The sequence below is a fragment of the Oncorhynchus keta genome, unplaced genomic scaffold, assembly GCF_023373465.1.
Source record: "Oncorhynchus keta strain PuntledgeMale-10-30-2019 unplaced genomic scaffold, Oket_V2 Un_contig_2214_pilon_pilon, whole genome shotgun sequence".
NCBI lineage: Eukaryota > Metazoa > Chordata > Actinopteri > Salmoniformes > Salmonidae > Oncorhynchus > Oncorhynchus keta.
The window spans coordinates 7,582-34,580 of NW_026282779.1; the positions used below are offsets into that span (position 1 = coordinate 7,582).

The 26,999-nt window shown below is 48.3% G+C and overlaps 1 protein-coding gene across 2 annotated transcripts in view; it reads right to left on the reverse strand.

Moving 5' to 3' along the window:
• Positions 1 to 487: 487 nt before the first annotated feature.
• Positions 488 to 26,999, reverse strand: part of LOC127921366 (UTP--glucose-1-phosphate uridylyltransferase-like) — a 51,586-nt gene continuing 25,074 nt past the window's right edge. For both annotated transcript variants that reach the window (XM_052505060.1, XM_052505059.1), the window contains exons 4-5: positions 7,147 to 7,332; positions 488 to 643 (exon numbers count right to left, since the gene is read on the reverse strand). In XM_052505060.1, coding sequence (XP_052361020.1) covers positions 7,311 to 7,332 — 22 coding nt within the window. In that variant the 3' untranslated portion in view covers positions 488 to 643; positions 7,147 to 7,310. The remainder of the gene's footprint in view (positions 644 to 7,146; positions 7,333 to 26,999) is intronic.

Here is a 26,999-nt window from a genome sequence, read left to right on the forward strand (position 1 = left end):
TATGTATTGGTAGTAGTATGATATACCATTTTCTAGCCCAGTCTCTACTTTTATCCAATGTAAATACAATAAAAAAGTCAAATGTTGCTACATAGGACCGATTCCAGGTGATGTGTCACAATTGATAGTGCCGTTTATTTAGTCAATTTTACAGCTAACTATCTACTCTACATGCTGATATTGTCTTTGGTATTATTGTGGACTTTGTAGTTGATTTGAACTGCAACAGATTTCCACAATGATTTTCCATGTTGCTACCAACCTTATTATAACGGCAAAATTAAATATTTAAATACTCACAAGTTTAGCTACTTTTCTCACACATACTCACATGTTAGTGTTATTTAACACTGTCAATTAGAGGAATTTGTGGTTTTGGGTGGATTTCTCCTTTAAGTCTTTAGAGTCCATTCATTACCGCTACAGACAGGATTTCCAGTTTTATGTCCAGAATGTCTCATATATTCTGATCAAGCAAGATATGAGACATACTGTGGTGCGTGTGTTACCTGCTCTGGTTGAAGGTGTGTATCTTGACACGGTGGTGTGTGTATTTCTGAAGGATCTTCTTGGTGTCTTCATCCGTGTTGAAGGAGTTCATCAGGACCAGAGGAACGTCTGTGTTGTACTTCTTGTTCAAGTGCTGAGGGAAAAAGATATTGGATTGAGAACAGGTGAAAGGAGTGCTTGGCAGCCATATTGGATTGAGAACATGTGAAAGGAGTGCTTGGTGGCCATATTGGATTGAGAACAGGTGAAAGGAGTGCTTGGTGGCCATATTGGATTGAGAACATGTGAAAGGAGTGCTTGGCGGCCATATTGGATTGAGAACAGGTGAAAGGAGTGCTTGTCGGCCATATTGGATTGAGAACAGGTGAAAGGAGTGCTTTGTGGCCATATTGGATTGAGAACAGGTGAAAGAGTGCCAATGCCATATTGGATTGAGAACAGGTGAAAGGAGTGCTTGGTGACCATATTGGATTGAGAACAGGTGAAAGGAGTGCTTTTGGCCATATTGATTGAGAACAGGTGAAAGGAGTGCTTGGCGGCCATATTGGATTGAGAACAGGTGAAAGGAGTGCTTGGTGGCCATATTGGATTGAGAACAGGTGAAAGGAGTGCTTGGTGGCCATATTGGATTGAGAACATGTGAAAGGAGTGCTTGGCGGCCATATTGGATTGAGAACAGGTGAAAGGAGTGCTTGTCGGCCATATTGGATTGAGAACAGGTGAAAGGAGTGCTTTGTGGCCTATTGGATTGAGAACAGGTGAAAGGAGTGCTTGGTGGCCATATTGGATTGAGAACAGGTGAAAGGAGTGCTTGGTGGCCATATTGGATTGAGAACAGGTGAAAGGAGTGCAACCATATTGATTGAGAACAGGTGAAAAGTGCTTGGTGGCCATATTATTGAGAACTGGTGAAAGGAGTGCTTGGTTACATAATTGAGAACAGGTGAAAGGAGTGCTTGGCGGCCATATTGGATTGAGAACAGGTGAAAGGAGTTTGGTGGCCATATTGGATTGAGAACAGGTGAAAGGAGTGCTTGGCGGCCATATTGGATTGAGAACAGGTGAAAGGAGTGCTTGGTGGATACATTGAGAACAGGTGAAAGGAGTGCTTTCTCCATATTGGATTGAGAACAGGTGAAAGGAGTGCTTGGCGGCCATATTGGATTGAGAACAGGTGAAAGGAGTGCTTGGTGGCCATATTGATTGAGAACAGGTGAAAGGAGTGCTTATGAGACCATATTGGATTGAGAACAGGTGAAAGGAGTGCTTGGTGGCCATATTGGTTAAGAACAGGTGAAAGCAGTGCTTGGCACCATATTGGATTGAGAACAGGTGAAAGGATCTTCTTGGTGGCCATATTGGATTGAGAACAGGTGAAAGGAGTGCTTGGCGACCATAGATTGAGAACAGGTGAAAGGAGTGCTTGGCGGCCATATTGATTGAGAACAGGTGAAAGGAACCATATTGGATTGAGAACAGGTGAAAGGAGTGCTTGGCGGCCATATTGATTGAGAACAGGTGAAAGGAGTGCACACATATTGGATTGAGAACAGGTGAAAGGAGTGCTTGGCGGCCATATTGGATTGAGAACAGGTGAAAGGAGTGCTTGGCCATATTGGATTGAGAACAGGTGAAAGGAGTGCTTGGTGGCCATATTGGATTGAGAACAGGTGAAAGGAGTGCTTGGGCGCCATATTGGATTGAGAACAGGTGAAAGGAGTGCTTGGTGGCCATATTGGATTGAGAACAGGTGAAAGGAGTGCTTGGCGGCCATATTGGATTGAGAACAGGTGAAAGGAGTGCTTGGCGGCCATATTGGATTGAGAACAGGTGAAAGGAGTGCAGCCATATTGGATTGAGAACAGGTGAAAGGAGTGCTTGGTGGCCATATTGGATTGAGAACAGGTGAAAGGAGTGCTTGGTGGCCATATTATTGAGAACAGGTGAAAGGAGTGCTTGGTGGCCATATTGATTGAGAACAGGTGAAAGGAGTGCTTGGCGGCCATATTGGATTGAGAACAGGTGAAAGGAGTGCTTGGCGGCCATATTGATTGAGAACAGGTGAAAGGAGTGCTTGGCGGCCATATTGGCCACAGCAAACCAAGTGACAGGCTGTTTGGAGCTAATGCAATGGCAGTGTTGGAGAGCATCCAATCCGAGATGCATTGTGACTGACTGATTGACAAATCATAATGAGTAGTTATTTATGATGCAAGGGGATTTGTAGCTCAGTTAGTCGGCAGTCTGGCTGCCCAGTCGGCTGCAATGCTGAACAAGCCCGAAGACTCTAGAGTCCAGACTTTAACGAGGGGAGGGGTTGTTACGGTAAACTGTTAAAAAGCTGTGTGGGTGTGTGGTGGAGTTTATGAAGCAACCGGGCTGGTCGAGGTTCGTCTCGGCTTTATGAGGTCATTAAAGGTGGGACTGTCCTAGGAGAGGTGGGGTCGTGTGAAGTTCAGCTCCACTACCAACCAATGTAACTACCAGGATATGACACAATCAACGTAACTACCAGGAAATCACACACTGTCTGACTGGCGTAACAGGATCTATTCCACTGTAGGATGTTGGTTTAGATTTAGTGCAAATCCATTTTTGAAACCAAGTTTCGTTTTATTAATTTTGGGAAGTTATGAACTCCCATTTCCTCAGAGGACCCCAGGACAGTGAAAGGTCAGCAGGCTAGAGAGGAGGGACTCTCTAAATGTCATATTATGTATCTCTCAAGTAGATTAAACATCATGATCATTATATTTAGTATATTATAAGATCAGCTGAGGGTCTGTGTAAAGCTCTCTAATGTCTTCAGGCAGTCTGACTGAAAGGAGAGCTGTTATTCTATGGGGCAGGTCTGTGGGTTTGGCCAGGCAGAGGGGGGACAGAGCGCAGTGTGCTGGAACTGAGAGGTGTGTGTGTGTCAGAGCTGAGAGGCGGTATTTGTTTGCGGACTTGTGTGCGGTTGTCTGTATATGTGTGTGTGTGTGGTTGTCTGTATATGTGTGTGTGTGTGTGTGTGTGTGTGTGTGTGTGTGGTTGTCTGTATATGTGTGTGTGTGTGTGTGTATCTGTGTGTGTTGTGTAACGGCTGCAAGCAAAGGGAAAGGGAACAACTGAAAGCATTCAACTGAAATATGTCTTCCACATGTCTCCCAACCCGCTCTGAATCAGAGAGGTGTGGGGGGGGCTGCCTTCATCAACATCATGAACCCCCCTCCACACACTGTGTCCTGTGTCTGTCTCCCAACCCTCTGAATCAGAGAGGTGTGTGTGGGGGCTGCCTTCATCAACATCATGAACCCACCTCCACACACTGTGTCTTGTGTCTGTCTCCCAACCCTCTGAATCAGAGAGGTGTGTGGGGGGGGCTGCCTTCATCAACATCATGAACCCACCTCCACACACTGTGTCCTGTGTCTGTCTCCCAACCCTCTGAATCAGAGAGGTGTGTGTGGGGGGCTGCCTTCATCAACATCATGAACACTCTCCCCACCTCCATACACTGTGTCCTGTGTCTGTCTCACATCCCAGTGGTTCTGGGACAGTCATTTTACCCTCCAGATATAGGCATATTACCTCCACTATGAATCAGGCCATTTAGGGAGAAAATGGATACCAACTCACATTAATGTTATCTGCCCTCTCCCCTGAGTAAAGGTTCTCAGTCGTCTGTCTGTCTGTCTGTCTGTCTGTCTGTCTGTCTGTCTGTCTGTCTGCCTGCCTGCCTGCCTGCCTGCCTGCCTGCCTGCCTGCCTGCCTGCCTGCCTGCCTGCCTGCCTGCCTGCCTGCCTGCCTGCCTGCCTGCCTGCCTGCCTGCCTGCCTGTGCCTGCCTGCCTGCCTGCCTGCCTGCCTGCCTGCCTGCCTGCCTGCCTGCCTGCCTGCCTGCCTGCCTGCCTGCCTGCCTGCCTGCCTGCCTGCCTGCCTGCCTGCCTGCCTGCCTGTCTGTCTGTCTGTCTGTCTGTCTGTCTGTCTGTCTGTCTGTGTCCAGTCGTCTCTCCCTCATTAAAGTCATAATCTGGAGTCCCGACAGCCCAGTCACTTGGTTTGGTACGTTTTCAGAAATGTGTCTGAGGGTTGATGAAATGTAACCACTATACAATTCTTATGACGTCTCTTATGTCATGCGTACAACACTCTTGTGGCACATATCTGTTATAACAAGTCATTATGAGTTATAATGATATAATGACAGTTATGACATCTCTTATGTCGTGTTTAACCTTTATTTACAAGTCAAGAACCAATTATTTTTACAATGACGGCCTACCGCAGCCAAACCCGGACGACGCTGGGCCAATTGTGCACCGACCTATGGAACTCCCAATCAAGGCCGGTCGTGATGCAGCCTGGAATCGAACCAGAGTCATTAGGGACGCCTCAAGCACTAAGATGCAGTGCCTCAGACCGCTGAGATGCAGTGCTTCAGACCGCTGAGGTGCAGTGCCTCAGACCGCTGAGGTGCAGTGCCTCAGACCGCTGAGGTGCAGTGCCTCAGACCGCTGAGATGCAGTGCCTCAGACCGCTGAGATGCAGTGCTTCAGACCGCTGAGATGCAGTGCCTCAGACCGCTGAGGTGCAGTGCCTCAGACCGCTGAGGTGCAGTGCCTGCTGAGTGCAGTGCCTCAGACCGCTGAGATGCAGTGCCTCAGACCGCTGAGATGCAGTGCCTCAGACCGCTGAGATGCAGTGCCTCAGACCGCTGAGAAGCAGTGTGCTGAGATGCAGTGCCTCAGACCGCTGAGATGCAGTGCCTCTCAGTCTGCTGAGACACAATGCGCTGAGATGCAGTGCCTCAGACAGCTGAGATGCAGTGCCTCAGACCGCTGAGATGCAGTGCCTCAGACCGCTGAGATGCAGTGCCTCAGACCGCTGAGATGCAGTATCTCAGTCCGCTGAGACAGTGCACTGAGATGCAGTGCCTCAGACCGCTGAGATGCAGTGCCTCAGACCGCTGAGATGCAGTGCCTCAGACCGCTGAGATGCAGTGCTCAGTCCGCTGCGATGCAGTGCCTCAGACCGCTGAGATTCAGTGCCCAGACCGCTGAGATGCAGTGCCTCAGTCCGCTGAGATGCAGTGCCTCAGACCGCTGAGATGCAGTGCCTCAATCTGCTGATGATGCAGTGCCTCAGACCGCTGAGATGCAGTGCCTCAGACCACTGAGATGCAGTGCTCAGACCACTGAGATGCAGTGCCTCAGTCGATGCAGTGAACCGTGAGATGCAGTGCCTCAGTCCGGCTGAGATGCAGTGCCTCAGACCGCTGATGCAGTGCCTCAGACTCTGAGATGCAGTGCCTCAGACCGCTGAGATGCAGTGCCCAGTGCTGAGATGCAGTGCCTCAGACCGCTGAGATGCAGTGCCTCAGACCGCTTGAGATGCAGTGCCTCAGACCGCTGAGATGCAGTGCCTCAGACCGCTGAGATGCAGTGCCTCAGTCCGCTGAGATGCAGTGCCTCAGACCGCTGAGATGCAGTGCCTCATCCTTGAGTGTGCAGTAGGGCTGGATGCTGTGGTGTTATGAGATGCAGTGCCTCAGCTGAGATGCAGTGCCTCATCCGCTGAGATGCAGTGCCTCAGACCGCTGAGATGCAGTGCCTCAGACCGCTGAGATGCAGTGCCTCAGACCGCTGAGATGCAGTGCCTCAGACCGCTGGAAGCAGTGTGCTGAGATCAGTTCAGACCGCTGAGATGCAGTTCAGTCTGCTGAGACACAATGCGCTGAGATGCAGTGACTCAGACAGCTGAGATGCAGTGCCTCAGACCGCTGAGATGCAGTGCCTCAGACCACTGAGATGCAGTATCTCAGTCCGCTGAGACACAGTGCACTGAGATGCAGTGCCTCAGACCGCTGAGATGCAGTGCCTCAGACCGCTGAGATGCAGTGCTTCAGACCGCTGAGATGCAGTGCCTCAGTCCGCTGCGATGCAGCCCAACCTCAGACCGCTGAGATTCAGTGCCTCAGACCGCTGAGATGCAGTGCCTCAGTCCGCTGAGATGCAGTGCCTCAGACCGCTGAGATGCAGTGCCTCAAGACCGCTGAGATGCAGTGCCTCAGACCGCTGAGATGCAGTGCCTCAGACCACTGAGATGCAGTGCCTCAGACCACTGAGATGCAGTGCCTCCAGTCCGCTGAGACACATGCAGTGCCTCAGACCGCTGAGATGCAGTGCCTCAGACCGCTGAGATGCAGTGCCTCAGACCGCTGAGATGCAGTGCCTCAGACCGCTGAGATGCAGTGCCTCAGACCGCTGAGATGCAGTGCCTCAGACCGCTGAGATGCAGTGCCTCAGACCGCTGAGATGCAGTGCCTCAGACCGCTGAGATGCAGTGCCTCAGACCGCTGAGATGCAGTGCCTCAGACCGCTGAGATGCAGTGCCTCAGACCGCTGAGATGCAGTGCCTCAGACCGCTGAGATGCAGTGCCTCAGACCGCTGAGATGCAGTGCCTCAGACCGCTGCACCCTGGACCCAGATATGCCCATGACTGCTCATGACATGTCTATGACTGCTCATGACATGTCTATGACTGCTCATGACATGTCTATGACTGCTCATGACATGTCTATGACTGCTCATGACATGTCTATGACTGCTGATGACTGCTGATGACATTCTAACAACATATTGACGACAGGTACCTCTATCTGCTGCACGGTGAGGTCCAGGAAAGTGTTCTCGTTGCGGACGCTGATGAGGCTCTTGGGGCCTTTACAGCCCATGCTGGTCCCCAGGCCTCCATTCAACTTGACGACCACCAGCTTGTTGAGACTGTCTGCCAGGCTGTCCGGCAGGGGCAGCGCTGCTATCTTATCATAGGGCTGGATCTGTGGAGAGAGAGAGGAGAGACTTTTAATATGTTCCCTTTGGTATTGTATGTGGTAACACTTCTGATGTGGGCGGAGGGGGATCTTATCTTGATATTTAATCTATGGGAGACTGAAAAAGGACTGAAGGACTAGGGAAGAAATGAAACCACATAACTTTTTTTGTGTTCATTTCTGAAGACAAAGGAAAGAGTGTAATCTATGACAGGACTTTAGCACACCCAGGGCCCTGCATTCAGCTTGAATCAATAAGGGCTGGCATCTTAAACAGATAGCTGGTGGTTTACAACTATACACAATGAGAAGGAGCACCCAGGACATAAAATCTGAAACAGATGTCCTGTGTGTGTGTGTGTGTGTGTGTGTGTGTGTGTGTGTGTGTGTGTGTGTGTGTGTGTGTGTGTGTGTGTGTGTGTGTGTGTGTGTGTGTGTGTGTGTGTGTGTGTGTGTGTGTGTGTGTGTGTGTGTGTGTGTGTGTGTGTGTGTGTGTGAGAATGGGCACAATAGTATGTGTGTGTGTGTTGCATGTGTTTGACCCTAAGTAACTGAAGGGTCATAGGGTCATGGCTCATCCTGTGAGGTGATGACTCATGTCCTGCTCATTGCTTTGAGACACCAGAGCCTGGATATGAGGCCTAACACACACTAGATACAGCCCAACACACTGGATACAGCCCAACACACACTGGATACAGCCCGACACACACTGGATACAGCTAAACACACTGGACACAGCCCAACACACACTGGACACAGACCAACACACACTGGATACAGCCCAACACACACTGGATACAGCCCAATACACACTGAACACAGCTAAACACACTGGACACAGCCCAACACACACTGGACACAGCTAAACACACTGGACACAGCCCAACACACACTGGACACAGCTAAACACACACTGCACAGCCCAACACACACTGGACACAGCTAAACACACTGGACACAGCCCAACACACACTGGATACAGCCCAACACACACTGACCACAGCCCAACACACTGGATACAGCCCAACACACACTGGACACAACTAAACACACTGGATACAGCCCAACACACTGACCACAGCCCAACACACACTGGATACAGCCCAACACACACTGGATACAGCCCAAACACACTGGACACAGCTAAACACACTGGACACAGCCCAACACACACTGGACACAGCTAAACACACTGGACACAGCCCAACACACACTGGATACAGCCCAACACACACTGGACACAGCTAAACACACTGGATACAGCCCAACACACACTGGATACAGCCCAATACACACTGGACACAGCTAAACACACTGGATACAGCCCAACACACACTGGACACAGCTAAACACACTGGACACAGCCCAACACACACTGGACACAGCTAAACACACTGGACACAGCCCAACACACACTGGATACAGCCCAACACACACTGGATACAGCCCAACACACACTGGACACAGCCCAACACACACTGAACACAGCCAAACACACTGGATACACCCCAACACACACTGGACACAACTAAACACACTGGACACAGCCAAACACACACTGGATACAGCCCAACACACTGGATACAGCCCAACACACTGGATACAGCCCAACACACTGGACACAGCCCAACACACTGGATACAGCCCAACACACACTGGACACAGCTAAACACACTGGACACAGCCCAACACACACTGGACACAACTAAACACACTGGATACAGCCCAACACACTGGATACAGCCCAACACACTGGATACAGCCCAACACACACTGGATACAGCCAACACACACACACACTGGATACAGCCCAACACACACTGGATACAGCCCAACACACTGGATACAGCCCAACACACACTGGATACAGCCCAACACACACTGGATACAGCTAAAAACACACTGGATACAGCCCAACACACACTGGACACAGCCCGATACACACACACTGGATACAGCCCAAACACACTGGATACAGCCCAACACACACTGGATACAGCCCAACACACACTGGATACAGCCCAAACACACTGGATACAGCCCAACACACACTGGATACAGCCCAACACACACTGGATACAGCCCACACACACTGGATACAGCCCAACACACTGGATACAGCCCAACACACTGGATACAGCCCAACACACTGGATACAGCCCAACACACACTGGATACAGCCCAATACACACTGGATACAGCCCAACACACACTGGATACAGCCCAACACACACTGGATACAGCCCAACACACACTGGATACAGCCTGAAAAAACATTATGGACAGATACTGTATATGGTTGGCTGGAGCTGCTCTAACCTAATTTCTGGTGGGCAGAAATGGTACAGGTCAGTCTTTATACTGGCCACCAATAGCTAAAGAGCAGCAAACTTCCGGATAGAATCACGATTCCACACTAGATAGCATCTTTCTAATTTCAGAAGGGGAGGGGACATTCAGCCCATAGACTGGCCCTTAACTTGCAAAAAGACAGATGGGGGGAGGTGACATTCAGCCCATAGACTGGCCCTTAACTTGCAAAGACAGAGGGGAGGTGACATTCAGCCCATAGACTGGCCCTTAACAAAAAAGACAGAGGGGGAGGTGACATTCAGCCCATAGACTGGCCCTTAACTTGCAAAGACAGAGGGGAGGTGACATTCAGCCCATAGACAGCCCTTAATTTGAAAAAGATAGACTGGCCCTTAACTTGCAAAGACAGAGGGGAGGTGACATTCAGCCCATAGACTGGCCCTTAACTTGCAAAGACAGAGGGGAGGTGACATTCAGACCATAGACTGGCCCTTAACTTGCAAAGACAGAGGGGGAGGTGACATTCACATTCTTAATTTGCCAGGGGGGGAGGTGACATCAGCCCATATTGGCCCTTAACTTGCAAAGACAGAGGGGGAGGTGACATTCAGCCCATAGACTGGCCTTAACTTGCAAAAGACAGAAGGGAGGTGACATTCAGCCCATAGACTGGCCCTTAACTTGCAAAGACAGAGGGGAGGTGACATTCAGCCCATAGACTGGCCCTTAACTTGCAAAGACAGAGGGGAGGTGACATTCAGCCCATAGACTGGCCCTTAACTTGCAAAGACAGAGGGGGAGGTGACATTCAGCCCATAGACTGGCCCTTAACTTGCAAAGACAGAGGGCGAGGCGACATTCAGACCATAGACTGGCCCTTAACTTGCAAAGACAGGGCCCATTCAGACCATAGACTGGCCCTTAACTTGCAAAGACAGACAGACATTCAGCCCATAGACTGGCCCTTAACTTGCAAAGACAGAGGGGAGGTGACATTCAGCCCATATATTGGCCCTTAACTTGCAAAGACAGAGGGGAGGTGACATTCAGCCCATAGACTGGCCCTTAACTTGCAAAAGAGAGGGGAGGTGACATTCAGCCCATAGACTGGCCCTTAACTTGCAAAGATAGAGGGGATCTCCTCGTTCTAGCATCCCTTCACTCAATCACCTGTTCCCCGCTCTCCTCTGTATCCTAAAGCTCATCTTATGTGTAAGAGAGAATGTGTGTGTGTGTGTAAGAGAGAATGTGTGTGTGTGTGTGTGTGTGTGTGTGTGTGTGTGTGTGTGTGTGTGTGTGTGTGTGTGTGTGTGTGTGTGTGTGTGTGTGTGTGTGTGTGTGTGTGTGTGTGTGTGTGTGTGTGTGTGTGTGTGTGTGTGTGTGTGTGTGACGCACCGCTGAGAACAACGCATATTATTTTTTGAACACTGCAGCAAAAGCAACTGCTGGCACGTTGAGTTTCCTGATGAAGCTGTGAACTCAGGAAGCTGTGAAACACCGGGAAGCTGAAGCCCCGGGAAGCTGAAGCCCCGGGAAGCTGTGAAGCCACGAGGAAGCTGAGAAGCCTCGGGGAAGCTGAGAAGGGGAAGCTGTGAAGCCCCGGGGAAGCTGTGAAGCACCGGGAAGCTATGAAGCCCGGGGAAGCTGCCCCGGGAGCTGAGAAGCCCGGGGAAGCTGAGAAGCCCCGGGGAAGCTGAGAAGCCCGGGAAGCTGTGAAGCACCGGGGAAGCTGTGATGAAGCACCGGGGAAGCTGTGATGCACCGGGGAAGCTGTGAAGCACCGGGAAGCTGTGAAGCCCGGGGGAAGCTGTGAAACCAGCTGTAGACTAGTGCGTGATCGTGTTCATGAGTCTGTTATTAAATGTGTATGTTTACTGATTTTCATTCAATCCCATATTCATTCATATGGGCAGAATACTGTACATGTAGCTTACAGATTTAATTATGGCCTAAAATAAACGTGTTCATACAGGCAGAATATTGAAGCCTCGGCCCAGTGCCGTGAAAAGTTATTTTCCGTTTCTGATTTTCTCTATTTTTGCAGTTTTGATACTGAATGTTATCAGATCTTCAACCAAAACCTAATATTAGATAAAGGGAACCTGAGTTTACAAATATTTAATTAAATTAAACAAAGTTATGCAACCCACAATTCCCGTGTGAAAATGTCATCTCTTACACTCAATAACTGGTTGTGCCACCATTAGCGCCAATGACTGCAACCAAATGCTTCCTGTAGTTGTTGATCAGTCTCTCACATCGCTGTGGAGGAATTTTGGCCCACTCTTGTATGCAGAACTGGTTTAACTCTGCAACATTTGTGGGTTTTTAAGCATGAACTGCTTGTTTCAAGTCCTGCCACAACATCTCCTAGGCTGGTGTCTGTCACGCCCGGACCTTAGAGAGCCTTTTATGTCTCTATTTTGGTTTGGTCAGGGTGTGATTTGGGTGGGCATTCTATGTTTTGTTTTCTAGGTTTTTGTACTTCTATGTTTTGGCCGGGTATGGTTCTCAATCAGACAGCTGTCTACCGTTGTCTCTGATTGGGAATCATACTTAGGCAGCCTTTTTCCCTTGTTATTTGTGGGAAGTTGACTTTGTTAGTGGCACCATAGCTCTCTTAAGCTTCACGGTCGGTTGGTATTGTTTATTGTTGGCGACATTAGAAATAAAGTAGTGTACGGTCACCACGCTGCGCTATGGTCCATTTCTTCTGACGGTCGGGACAGTGTCTTTATAGTTTTACAATGTATTTTCGTTTTAAAGAATGTATTTTTGTTTGATCTAGTTTGACACCATCCATTAACATCAATTATTCAATATAAAACATTTATCAACAAAAATAAGTAGGCCTAAACATTATTTCAAATAAACATTTTAAACCATCCATTAACACCAAACATTCGATATAAAACAATTTTAAAAACGTTTGCAAAATACAAACATTTATGGGCCAAAAATAAGTAGGCCTAAAACATGTATTTAAAATAACAATAACAAAACAAAAAAATCCTCAAAGAAAGAAAGAATGTTCTTAGTGTTCTGGGCCCAGATTTACAAAACACTTCTCACACAAAACTAAAATAAGCTTCTTAATAAAATAATAAGAAGTTCATAAGTGCAATTCGATATCTTAAGATTTAATGATTTTCTTCCAAACTTCTCAAATATCTTCTTACAAATCTACTTATGATGTTTGTTGCTAGGCAACCGTTTAGCTAGCTATCTAGCTAGCAATGGCAATCATGTTAGAATATTTCTTACTAAGATTACTGTTCTAAAAAATGTTCTTGGGTTTAAAATAATCCATATTGAAACTTTCAGATTAAGTTTGCGTCACGACTTCCGCCGAAGCTCCTCTCCTTGTTGGGGCGGCGTTCAGCGGTCGACGTCACCGGCTTTCTAGTCATCTTAATTAATGTCCGACTTCCTCCAGTCGGCTCCTCTCCTTGTGGGGGCGTGTTCAGCGGTCGACGTCACCGGCTTTCTAGTCATCTTTATTAATGTCACGACTTCATCCGAAGTCGGCTCCTCTCCTTGTTCAGGCGGTGTTCAGCGGTCGACGTCACCGGCTTTCTAGCCATCGCCGCTCCATTTTTCATGTATCCATTTGTTTTGTCTTGTTCCCTGCACACCTTGTTTTCATTCCCCAATCACACTACATGTATTTATTCCTCTGTTCCTCTTCATGTCTTTGTGTGAATGTTACGTGTCATTTTTGGATGTGCTTTTCTGGTGCTTTTTCCTAAATTGCTCCAGGGGAGCCATACTACTATTGCTGGCCATGTAAAACAACACATTTCACTGCAGCTATTTTTTATTTTTTATTTTCACCTTTATTTAACCAGGTAGGCTAGTTGAGAACACCTTTATTTATTCCAGGTAGGCTGTTCACCTTCATTTAACCAGGTAGGCAAGTTGAGAACACCTTTATTTAACCAGGTAGGCTAGTTGAGAACACCTTTATTTAACCAGGTAGGCTAGTAGAGAACACCTAACCAGGTAGGCTACCTTTATTTAACCATGTAAAACAAGGCTAGTTGAGAACACCTTTATTTAACCAGGTAGGCTAGTAGAGAACATCTTTATTTAACCAGGTAGGCTAGTTGAGAACACCTTTATTTAACCAGGTAGGCTAGTAGAGAACATCTTTATTTAACCAGGTAGGCTAGTAGAGAACATCTTTATTTAACCAGGTAGGCTAGTAGAGAACACCTTTATTTAACCAGGTAGGCTAGTTGAGAACATCTTTATTTAACCAGGTAGGCTAGTTGAGAACACCTTTATTTAACCAGGTAGGCTAGTTGAGAACACCTTTATTTAACCAGGTAGGCTAGTTGAGAACATCTTTATTTAACCAGGTAGGCTAGTTGAGAACACCTTTATTTAACCAGGTAGGCTAGTTGAGAACACCTTTATTTAACCAGGTAGGCTAGTAGAGAACATCTTTATTTAACCAGGTAGGCTAGTAGCACCTTTATTTAACCAGGAACACCTTTATTTAACCAGGTAGGCTAGTTGAGAACACCTTTATTTAACCAGGTAGGCTAGTAGAGAACACCTTTATTTAACCAGGTAGGCTAGTAGAGAACACCTTTATTTAACCAGGTAGGCTAGTAGAGAACACCTTTATTTAACCAGGTAGGCTAGTTGAGAACACCTTTATTTAACCAGGTAGGCTAGTAGAGAACAAGTTCTCATTTACAATTGCGACCTGGCCAAGATAAAGCAAAGCAGTTTGACAGATACAATGACGCAGAGTTACACATGGAGTAAAACAAACATACAGTCAATAATACAGTATAAACAAGTCTATATACAATGTGAGCAAATGAGGTGAGAAGGGAGGTAAAAAAGGCAAAAAAGGCCATGGTGGCAAAGTAAATACAATATAGCAAGTAAAACACTGGAATGGTAGTTTTGCAATGGAGCAAAGTAGAAATAAAAAGTAGAAATAAAAATAATGGGGTGCAAAGGAGCAAAATAAATTAATTAATTAAATACAGTTGGGAAAGAGGTAGTTGTTTGGGCTAAATTATAGGTGGGCTATGTACAGGTGCAGTAATCTGTAAGATGCTCTGACAGTTGGTGCTTAAAGCTAGTGAGGGAGATAAGTGTTTCCATTTTCAGAGATTTTTGTAGTTCGTTCCAGTCATTGGCAGCAGAGAACTGGAAGGAGAGATGGCCAAAGAAAGAATTGGTTTTGGGGTGACTAGAGACTACCTGCTGGAGCGTGTGCTACAGGTGGGAGATGCTATGGTGACCAGCGAGCTGAGATAAGGGGGACTTTACCTAGCAGGGTCTTGTAGATGACATGGAGCCAGTGGGTTTGACGACGAGTATGAAGCGAGGGCCAGCCAACGAGAGCGTACAGGTCGCAATGGTGGGTAGTATATGGGGCTTTGGTGACAAAACGGATTGCACTGTGATAGACTGCATCCAATTTGTTGAGTAGGGTATTGGAGGCTATTTTGTAAATGACATCGCCAAAGTCGAGGATTGAAGGATGGTCAGTTTTACAAGGGTATGTTTGGCAGCATGAGTGAAGGATGCTTTGTTGCGAAATAGGAAGCCAATTCTAGATTTAACTTTGGATTGGAGATGTTTGATATGGGTCTGGAAGGAGAGTTTACAGTCTAACCAGACACCTAAGTATTTGTAGTTGTCCACGTATTCTAAGTCAGAGCCGTCCAGAGTAGTGATGTTGGACAGGTGGGTAGGTGCAGGTAGCGATCGGTTGAAGAGCATGCATTTAGTTTTACTTGTATTTAAGAGCAATTGGAGGCCACGGAAGGAGAGTTGTATGGCATTGAAGCTTGCCTGGAGGGTTGTTAACACAGTGTCCAAAGAATGGCCGGAAGTATACAGAATGGTGTCGTCTGCGTAGAGGTGGATCAGAGACTCACCAGCAGCAAGAGCGACCTCATTGATGTATACAGAGAAGATAGTCGGTCCAAGAATTGAACCCTGTGGCACCCCATAGAGACTGCCAGAGGTCCGGACAGCAGACCCTCCGATTTGACACACTGAACTCTATCAGAGAAGTAGTTGGTGAACCAGGCGAGGCAAGCATTTGAGAAACCAAGGCTGTCGAGTCTGCCGATGAGGATGTGGTGATTGACAGATTCGAAAGCCTTCGCCAGATCAATGAATACGGCTGCACAGTAATGTTTCTTATCGATGGAGGTTAAGATATCGTTTAGGACCTTGAGCGTGGCTGAGGTGCACCCATGACCAGCTCTGAAACCAGATTGCATAGCAGAAGGTATGGTGAGATTGAAATGGTCGGTAATCTGTTTGTTGACTTGGCTTTCGAAGACCTTAGAAAGGCATGGTAGGATAGATATAGGTCTGTAGCAGTTTGGGTCAAGAGTGTCCCCCTTTGAAGAGCGGGATGACCGCAGCTGCTTTCAATCTTTGGGAATCTCAGACGACACGAAAGAGAGGTTGAACAGGCTAGTAATAGGGGTGGCAACAATTTCGGCAGATCATTTTAGAAAGAAAGGGTCCAGATTGTCTAGCCCGGCTGATTTGTAGGGGTCCAGATTTTTAGCTCTTTCAGAACATCAGCTGAATGGATTTGGGAGAAGGAGAAATGGGGAAGGCTTGGGCGAGTTGCTGTTGGGGGTGCAGTGCTGTTGACCGGGGTAGGAGTAGCCAGGTGGAAAGCATGGCCAGCCGTAGAAAAATGCTTATTGAAATTCTCAATTATGGTGGATTTATCAGTGGTGACAGTGTTTCCTATCTTCAGTGCAGTGGGCAGCTGGGAGGAGGTGTTCTTATTCTCCATGGACTTTACAGTGTCCCAGAACTTTTTGAGTTAGTGTTGCAGGAAGCAAATTTCTGCTTGAAAAAGCTAGCCTTGGCTTTTCTAACTGCCTGTGTATAACGGTTTCTAGCTTCCCTGAACAGCTGCATATCACGGGGCTGTTCGATGCTAATGCAGAACGCCATAGGATGTTTTTGTGTTGGTTAAGCTATCCGGTGTGACAAAATATTTCAAATAATTCTCCCACCTCTACCTCTCCTTCCTCCCCTCTCCTTCCCCTCCCCTCTATCTCTCCTTCCCTTCCCCCTCCTTCCCCCCCCCTCTACCTCTCCCATAAGACGTACTCTGTTTGAGAGGAGTGAGTGTAAGTGTGATTCTCTCTCTCTAATAAATGAGAAGACCCAGCAGTGAGGGTCTGCTACTGAGGGGAAACAACCCGCGATTTGTGTTGTGTGTATGTGACAGTGTGTGTGACAGTGTGTATATGTTAGTGTGTGTGTGTGCGCTAGCTCGGCCCAATTTAGCATCAGGTCGTCCATAGCACTTAGCCTCCTCTCCCTCTCTACCCAACGTAAACTCTACTTCCAGACTCAGTGTTTTTCCCAAACAGCCGGGGTTCTATCAGAACAGCAACAAGACATCAGAGAGGATACAAAGGCATCCAGACAGAGAGAACACACTGAAACCAAACTACAGAGTGTCTCCTCAGAACTTCTCCACACACACATCTTGGATTCCTTCATTTTCCTTTCCTTCATTCTCCATCCCTCCCCAACTGTGACTGAGTTCAAGGTAAAGTCTCAAGGAAAGTGTGCTATAAAGGGAATAGGGTGCCATTTGGGACGTGCATTTGGAACCCAGACCATACCCCCCCCCCAATTTCAAAATGGCACTATTCCCTTATATTCCCTGCTTTTGACCAGAGTCCACTATATAGGGAATTAGGGTTCCCTTTGGGATGCAGCCTGTGTGTTGATGCTGGATCAGAATACTCAGTAGTACGACTGACGTACACAGCTGAGAGAATGGACTTCAAAGAGCATCCCTAGAGACATGGCATCACTGTGGTTTAAAACAGAGAAACCTATGGCAACCCTGTGGTTTAAAACAGAGAAAACTATGGCAACCCTGTGGTTTAAAACAGAGAAAACTATGGTAATACTGGAATTCCATACTGAGGGAGAATATGGCAACACTGTGGTTTTATACTGAGGGAGAATATAGCAACACTGTGGTTTTATACTGAGGGAGAATATAGCAACACTGTGGTTTTATACTGAGGGAGAATATAGCAACACTGTGGTTTTATACTGAGGAGAATATAGCAACACTGTGGTTTTATACTGAGGAGAATATAGCAACACTGTTTTGGTTTTACCCTGTGGTTTTAAACTGAGGGAGAATATAGCAACACTGTGGTTTTATACTGAGGGAGAATATGGCAACCCTGTGGTTTTAAACTGAGGGAGAATATGGCAACCCTGTGGTTTTATACTGAGGGAGAATATAGCAACACTGTGGTTTTATACTGAGGGAGAATATGGCAACCCTGTGGTTTTAAACTGAGGGAGAATATGGCAACCCTGTGGTTTTATACTGAGGGAGAATATAGCAACACTGTGGTTTTATACTGAGGGAGAATATGGCAACACTGTAATTTTATACTGAGAAGAAACTATGGCAACCCTGTGGTTTTAAACTGAGGGAGAATATGGCAATATTGACATTTTATCCTGCAAAGAAACTATGGCATCCCTTTGGTTTTAAACTGAGGGAGAATATGGCTGAGAAGAAATGGCAACACTGTGGTTTTAAACCGAGGAGAGCAATATTGTAATTTTATCCTGCAAAGAAACTGCAACCCTTTGGTTTTAAACTGAGGGAGAACTGTGGTTTTAAACCGAGGAGAATATGGCAACACTGTGGTTTTTATGGCAACACTGTGGTTTTAAACCAAGGGAGATGTCAACACTGGAGAATATATGGCAATATTGTAATTTTACACTGCAACCCTGTGGTTTTAAACTGAGGGAGAATATGACAATATTGTAATTTTATACTGAAAGAAAACCATGGCAACCCTGTGATTTAAAACCCTATTCCTGAGTACCTGTATGTTGGCAGGTAGCCTAGTGGTTAGAGCGTTGGACTAGTAACCGAAAGGTTGTAAGATCGAATCCCGAGCTGACAAGGTAAAACATCTGTTGTTCTGCCCCTGAACAAGGCAGTTAACCCACTGTTCCTATGCCATTACTGTTCATAACTGACATGCCTAGTTAAAAGAAAAATGTCTGAGTCCTCAACTCAATGTCAGGTCTTGTCTGGTTAAATAAACATGACAGGTGAACAAGTTGAATGTTAGAGATCTTCATTGAGTAAGATGGCGCCGGAGAAGATGGCAGATGTTTTACGTTCCCAGCCGATTGTGTTTTGTTGTTCGTTTATTTGCGTTGTAACTTTTTTAAACTTATTTTGTACATAACCGTCTCTTAATGACCGAAAATAACTTCTAGACATCAGGACTGCGATTACTCACCACGGACTAGCAGAATCCTTTTTCTTCTTTCACGACTCTGACGAGCCTGACGCAAAAAGATACACTGCTTCCTCTGTAACAGGACCCAATCCCTGTGATCTGCGTGAAGAGGAGGCGGGGAAATAGAGAGTCCAAAAGTCGGGCTGCCTTCTGAGAATTCGTAGGCGATCGAATAAACCCCCCACCTCCCTCCATTCTGCAAGCAAACGTGCAATATTTGGACAATAAAATCGACGAGTTACGCGGAAGATTAAACTACCAATGGGATATTAAAAACTGTAACATCTTATGCTTCACGGAGTCGTGGCTGAACGACGACAATATCAACATACAGCTGGCTGGTTATATGATGTACCGGCAGGATAGAACAGCGGCGTCTGGTAAAACAAGGGGCGGCTGACTATGTATTTTAGTAAACAACAGCTGGTGCACAATATCTAAGGAAGTCTCAAGCTATTGCTCGCCTGAGGTTGAGTATCTCAAGATAAGCTGTAGACCACACTACCTACCGAGATAGTTTTCATCTGTATTCTTTGTAGCTGTTTATACAAACCACCACAGTCAGAGGCACTAAGATGGCGGAATACAGCTTATTCAATGCCATAAGCAAATAAGAAAACCCTCACCCAGAGGCGGCGCTCCTAGTAGCTGAGGACTTTAATGCAGGGAAACTTAATTCCGTTTTAACAAATTGCTATCAGCATGTTAAATGTGCAACCAGAAGGAAAACCACTCTGGACCACCTTTACTCCACACAGAGATGCATACAAAGATCTGGACCACCTTTACTCCACACAGAGATGCATACAAAGATCTAGACCACCTTTACTCCACACACAGAGATGCATACAAAGCTCTCCCTCGCCCTCCATTTGGCAAATCTGACCATAATTCTATCCTCCTGATTCCTGCTTACAAGCAAAAATTAAAGCAGGAAGCACCAGTGACTCTGGTCTATAAAAAAGTGGTCAGAGGAAGCAGATGCTAAGCTACAGGACTGGTTTGCTTGCACAGACTAGAATATGTTCGGGATTCCTCCGATGGCATTGAGGAGTACACCACATCAGTCATTGGCTTCATCAATAAGTGCATCAATGACGTCGCCCCCACAGTGACCGTAAGTACATGTCCCAACCAGAAGCCATGGATTACAGGCAGCATCCACACTGATCTAAAAGATAGAGCTGCAGCTTTCAAGGAGCGAGACTCTAACCCGGGAAGCTTATAAGAAATCCGCTATGCCCTCCGACGAACGGTAAAACAGGCAAAGCGTCCATACAGGACTAAGATCGAATCGTACTACACCGGCTCTGATGCTCGTTGGATGTGGCAGGGCTTGCAAACCATTACAGACTACAAAGGGAAGCACAGCCGAGAGCTGCCCAGTGACACTAGCCTACCAGACGAGCTAAACTACTTCTATGCTCGCTTCGAGGCAAATAACACTGAAACATGCATGAGAGCACCAGCTGTTCCGGAAGACTGTGTAATCACGCTCACCGCAGCAGATGTGAGTAAGACCTTTAAACAGGTCAACATTCACAAGGCCGCAGGGCCAGACGGATTACCAGGATGTGTACTGCGAGCATGCGCTGACCAACTGGCAAGTGTCTTCACTGACATTTTCAACCTCTCCTTGTCCGAGTCTGTAATACCAACATGCTTTAAGCAGACCACCATAGACCCTGTGCCCAAGAACACTAAGGTAACCTGCCTAAACGACTACAGACCTGTAGCACTCACATCTGTAGCCATGAAGTGCCATGAAAGGCTGGTCATGGCTTACATCAACACCATCATCCCAGAAACACTAGACCCACTCCAATTTGCATACCGCCCCAACAGATCCACAGATGATGCAATCTCCATTGCACTCCACACTGCCCTTTCCCACCTGGACAAAAGGAACACCAATGTGAGAATGCTGTTCATTGACAACAGCTCAGCGTTCAACACCATAGTGCCTTCAAAGCTCATCACTAAGCTAAGGACCCTGGGACTAAACACCTCCCTCTGCAACTGGATCCTGGACTTCCTGACGGGACGCCCCCAGGTGGTAAGGGTAGGTAACAACACATCCACCACGCTGATCCTCAACACAGAGGCCCCTCGGGTGCATGCTCGGTCCCCTCCTCTACTCCCTGTTCACTCATGACTGCACGACCAGGCACGACTCCAACACCATCATTAAATTTGCCGATGACACAAGTGGTAGGCCTGATCACCAACAACGACGAGACAGCCTATAGGGAGGAGGTCAGAGACCTGGCCATGTGGTGCTAAGACAACAACCTCTCCCTCAACACGATCAAGACTAAGGAGATGATTGTGGACTACAGGAAAAATAGGACTGAGCACACCCACATTCTCATTGACGGGTCTGTAGTGGAGCAGGTTGAGAGCTTCAAGTTCCTTTGTGTCCACATCACCAACAAACTAACATGGTCCAAGCACACCAAGACAGTCATGAAGAGGGCACGACAAAACCTATTCCCCTCAGGAACCTGAAAAGATTTGGCATATGTCCTCAAATCCTCAAAAGGTTCTACAGCTGCACAATCGAGAGCATCCTGACTGGTTGCGTCTCTAGTTGCCTGGTATGGCAACTCCTCGGCCTCCGACCACAAGGCACTACAGTGGGTAGTGCGAACGGCCCAGTACATCACTGGGGCCAAGCTTCCTGCCATCCAGGACCTCTGTAACAGGCGGTGTCAGAGGAAGGCCCTAAAAATGGTCAAAGACTCTGGCCACCCTAGTCCTAGACTGTTCTCTCTGGTACCACACGGCAAGCGGTACCGGAGCGCCAAGTCTAGGTCCAAGAGGCTTCTAAACAGCTTCTTCCCCAAGCCATAAGACTCCTGAATGGTGTCAAGATGAGAGAAATGAGAAACCTGGTCCTGAATGGTGTCAAGATGAGGATGTGAGCTGAAGAGGCTACACTCTCTACACTACACTCTCTACACTCTCTACACTCTCGCTCCCTATTACCTGTCATCACTACTACATGACATAATGCTCCTTAAAAAAGAGCCAATCAGCATCCAATTTTTTAACATACAAATGAATGATGTGCATTATGAGCTTGTCGAAACCCCGTCAGAACCCAAAATATAAGCTTGTTTTACTCCAATGTTTGTAATCAAAGTAAAGAAACACCATATAGCATCAAAACATGGTTAAAGCTACACTTTTATATCATGGATGCTACGTCTATGAATTTGAGAGTGGTTCCATTTCTCCAGACCCATCCTTCAGCTTTTTACCAAAACAGGGGCGGGGAGTTCACTTTGTTATTGTTTCTACTGCTGAGTGTTGCTTTAACATTTGTACTGACCTTTTAATAATCTCACAGTGAAGCTGATATGTCAGAAACAGGATAAACAGGTTACCAGATACCTGATATTAAACTAGTATGATAATGTGGATAATTCTTAAAAAATATTCCACAAGAAAGGAACCTGCAAATCAGGTAAGATAATGGAGGTAAGGCAATAAATAGGCCATTGTGGCGAAGTACAGCAATTAAACACTGGAGTGATTGATGTGCAGAAGATGAATGTGCAAGTAGAGATACTGGGGTGCAGAGGAGCAAGATAAATAAATAAATACAGTATGGGGATGAGGTAGGTAGATGGGCTATGTACAGGTGCAGTGATCTGTCAGCTGCTTAAAGCTAGTGAAGGAGATATGAGTTTCCAGCTTCAATGATTTTTGCAGTTCGTTCCAGTCATTGGCAGCAGAGAACTATAAGGAAAGGCGGCCAAAGGAGGAATAGGCTTTGGGGTGACCAGTGAGATATACCTGCTGGAGCACGTGGTACGGAGAGTGCCGCTATGGTGACCAGTGAGCTGAGATAAGGCGGGGCTAGCAGAAAGGGCTTGTAGATAACCTGTAGCCAGTGGGTTTGGCAACGAGTATGAAGCGAGGGCCAGCCAATGAGGAGTATAGGTCGCAGTGGTAGGTAGTATATGGGGCTTTGGTGACTAAACGGATGGCACTGTGATAGACTGCATCCAATTTGTTGAGTAGAGTGTTGGAGGCTATTTTGTAAATTACATTGACAAAGAATAGTGGAACCCTCCAAAGAATAGTGGAACCCTCCAAAGAAAGAATAGTGGAACACCTCCAAAGAATAGTGGAACCCTCCAAAGAATAGTGGAACCTTCCAAAGAATAGTGGAACCTTCCAAAGAATAGTGGAACCCTCCAAAGAATAGTGGAACCCTCCAAAGAATAGTGGAACCCTCCAAAGAATAGTGGAACCCTTCAAAGAATAGTGGAACCCTTCAAAGAATAGTGGAACACTCCAAAGAATAGTGGAACCCTCCAAAGAATAGTGGAACCCTCCAAAGAATAGTGGAACCCTCCAAAGAATAGTGGAACCCTCCAAAGAATAGTGGAACCCTCCAAAGAATAGTGGAACCCTCCAAAGAATAGTGGAACCCTCCAAAGAATAGTGGAACCCTCCAAAGAATAGTGGAACCCTCCAAAGAATAGTGGAAACCTTCAAAGAATAGTGGAGCCCTTCAAAGAATAGTGGAACCCTCCAAAGAATAGTGGAACCCTCCAAAGAATAGTGGAACCCTCCAAAGAATAGTGAGCTCTTCCTATCTCCCAGAAGGTTCCTGAATCCTGTTTCCCAGCAAGCCTATGTCATCCAATCCCTCTGTCCTTCACTCTGCCCCTCCCTAGCTTCAGCTTGGAACACATTGCAAACAATAATTATTATGCAACTGAGGCCAAGAAGGAAAATAAGCCAGGACCGTCCCAATCCACAGGCCAAACACTGACACGTTGTCAACGTCAGGTTATCAGGTTGGGTTACTTTAATGCATCACTCATATCGCCCATCAAGGATGGGATGGATTGTTTTGTATTCAAACTAGTTGAATGAATAAGTAAGGTTTGCAAAACATTTCCACCTGGCCCACTGGTCAGTCATCTGGACCACAGAGTTCCTGCTTGCTGAAGCAGTGCAGTTTCACTCGCTCTTTCCTTTGTGAAATGATTTCGGATTGAAATGTTTCAAAATGGAGGCTGAACGCCAGGGGAAAACCCTGTGTTGAAGGCAACCACTGTTCTCACTGTTGGGGGGGGTCCCAGCTTTCTGGTCTGAATTGTATTTACTATTGAACAAAGAGCACTACTCCCGACTGCCATTCAAGTTGGTTGCATGGGCCTATAAATCACATGGACTGTTATATACCAATAACACGGCTAACCATCACTAACAGGCTACATTTAGCGAACCACTTCCTCAGTTGGGGAATTAGCCCCAAATGAATGAACCTATGTGATATTATGTGAGTTAAAGGATGTTTAGGTTCTGCTCTCCTCACGTATACAGAACACACACCCTCACGACATAAATCACTCAAACATGCACACAAACATCCATCATCACACACACATACTACATCACTCATTTTGAAGACTGCTGGTTCATAGGAACAAAGCCATCAAAGGTCATTTCAACATGAACAAACTACGACACACCCACACCCAGCCCCACCTCACACACACACACACACCCAGCCCCACCTCACACACACCCACACCCAGCCCCACCTCACACACACACACCCAGCCCCACCTCACACACACACACACACACACACCCAGCACACCACCACACACACACCCACACCCAGCCCCACCCACACACACACACACACCCACCCCACCACACACACACACACACCCAGCCCCACCTCACACACACACACACACACACACACACACACACACACCCCACACCACACACACACACACACACCCAGCCCCACCTCACACACACACACACACCCAGCCCCACCTCACACACACCACACCCAGCCCCACACTCACACACACACACACACACACCCCACCACACACACACACACACACACCAGCCCACCTCACACACACACACACACACACCCACACCCAGCCCCACCTCACACACACACCCACACCCAGCCCCACCTCACACACACACACCACACACCAGCACCCACACACACACACACACCCACACCCACCCACCACACACACACACCACACCCAGCCCCACCTCACACACACACCCACACCCAGCCAGCCCCACCTCACACACACACCCACACCCAGCCCCACCTCACACACACACCCACCCAGCCCCACCTCACACACACCCACACCCAGCCCCACCTCACACACACACCCACACCCAGCCCCACCTCACACACACACCACACCCAGCCCCACCTCACACACACACACACACACCCAGCCCCACCTCACACACACACACCCACACCCAGCCCCACCTCACACACACACACCCACACCTCCAGCCCCACCTCACACACACACCCACACCCAGCACCCAGCCCCACCTCACACTCACACTTCCACACCCAGCCCCACCTCACACACACACACACACCCACACCCAGCCCCACACCTCACACACACACCCACACCCAGCCCCACCTCACACACACCCACACACCCACACCCAGCCCCACCCACACACACCCACACCCAGCCCCACACACACCACACCCAGCCCCACCTCACACACACACACACACACACACACACACCCAGCCCCCCTCACACACACACACACCCACCCAGCCCCACCTCACCTCACACACCCAGCCCCACCTCCCAGCCCCACCCAGCCCCACCTCACACACACACCCACACCCAGCCCCACCTCACACACACACCCACACCCAGCCCCACCTCACACACACACCCACACCCAGCCCCCCCACCACACACACACACCCACACCCAGCCCCACCTCACACACCCACCACACACCCAGCCCCACCTCACACACACACACCCAGCTGTCACACACACACACACACACACACCACACACACACCAGCCACACTCACACACACACACACACCCAGCCCCACCTCACACACACACCCACACCCAGCCCCACCTCACACACACACCCACACCCAGCCCCACCTCACACACACACCCAGCCCCACCTCACAACACACCCACACCCAGCCCCACCTCACACCACACCCACACCCAGCCCACCTCACACACACACCCACACCCAGCCCCACCTCACACACACACTCTACCCAGCCCCCCTCACACACACACCACACCCCAACCCCATGCTGTCCCTCATTCACACACCCACACCCAGCCCCCCTCACCTCACACACAGCCCCACCCACACACACCCAGCCCCACCTCACACACACCCAGCCCCACCTCACACACTGTCCACACCCAGTCCCCCACCTCACACCCACCCACACCCAGCCCCACCTCACTCACTATTCACCCCTGTCCCCTCCTCTATTCACACACACCCATTCCCAGCCCCACCTCTGTCACATTCTGTCACCCTCACCCAGTCTGTCCCCACCTCTGTCCCTCTCTCCTATTCTGTCCCACCTCACACTCACCCTACTTCCCAGCCCCACCTCTCACACATTCTGTCCCCTTTCCCTGTCCATCCACAATTCACCCACACCCAGCCCCACCTCACTCACTACCCTGCCCCACCTCTCAGTCCCCACCTCACACCCACACCCAGCCCCACCTCTATTCTGTCACCTCTCTATGCTGTCCACACACCCACTACCCAGCCCCACCCTCTCACACTCACACCCAGTCCCACTCTATTCTGTCCCTCCTCACTATGCTGTCCCACACCCAGCCCCACCTCACCTGTCACACCCTACCCAGCCCCACCTCATGCTGTCACCCTCACCCTTCTGTCCCCATTCTGTCCTCCTCACACACACCCCACACCCAGCCCCACCTGTCCTCACACCCACACCCAGTCCCCACCTATTCTGTCCACACCCAGCCCCATTCTGTCCACTCTCTATGCTGTCCCACCTCTCACACACACCCACACCCAGCTGTCCACCTCACTGTCCTGTCTCACACACACACCCTGTCCACCTCACTCTACCCAGCCCCACCTCACACTACCCTGTCCCCTCTCTCTACACTGTCCACACCCAGCTCCACACACCCTATTCACCACACACCCACACCCAGCCCCACCTCACACACACACCCACACCCAGCCCCC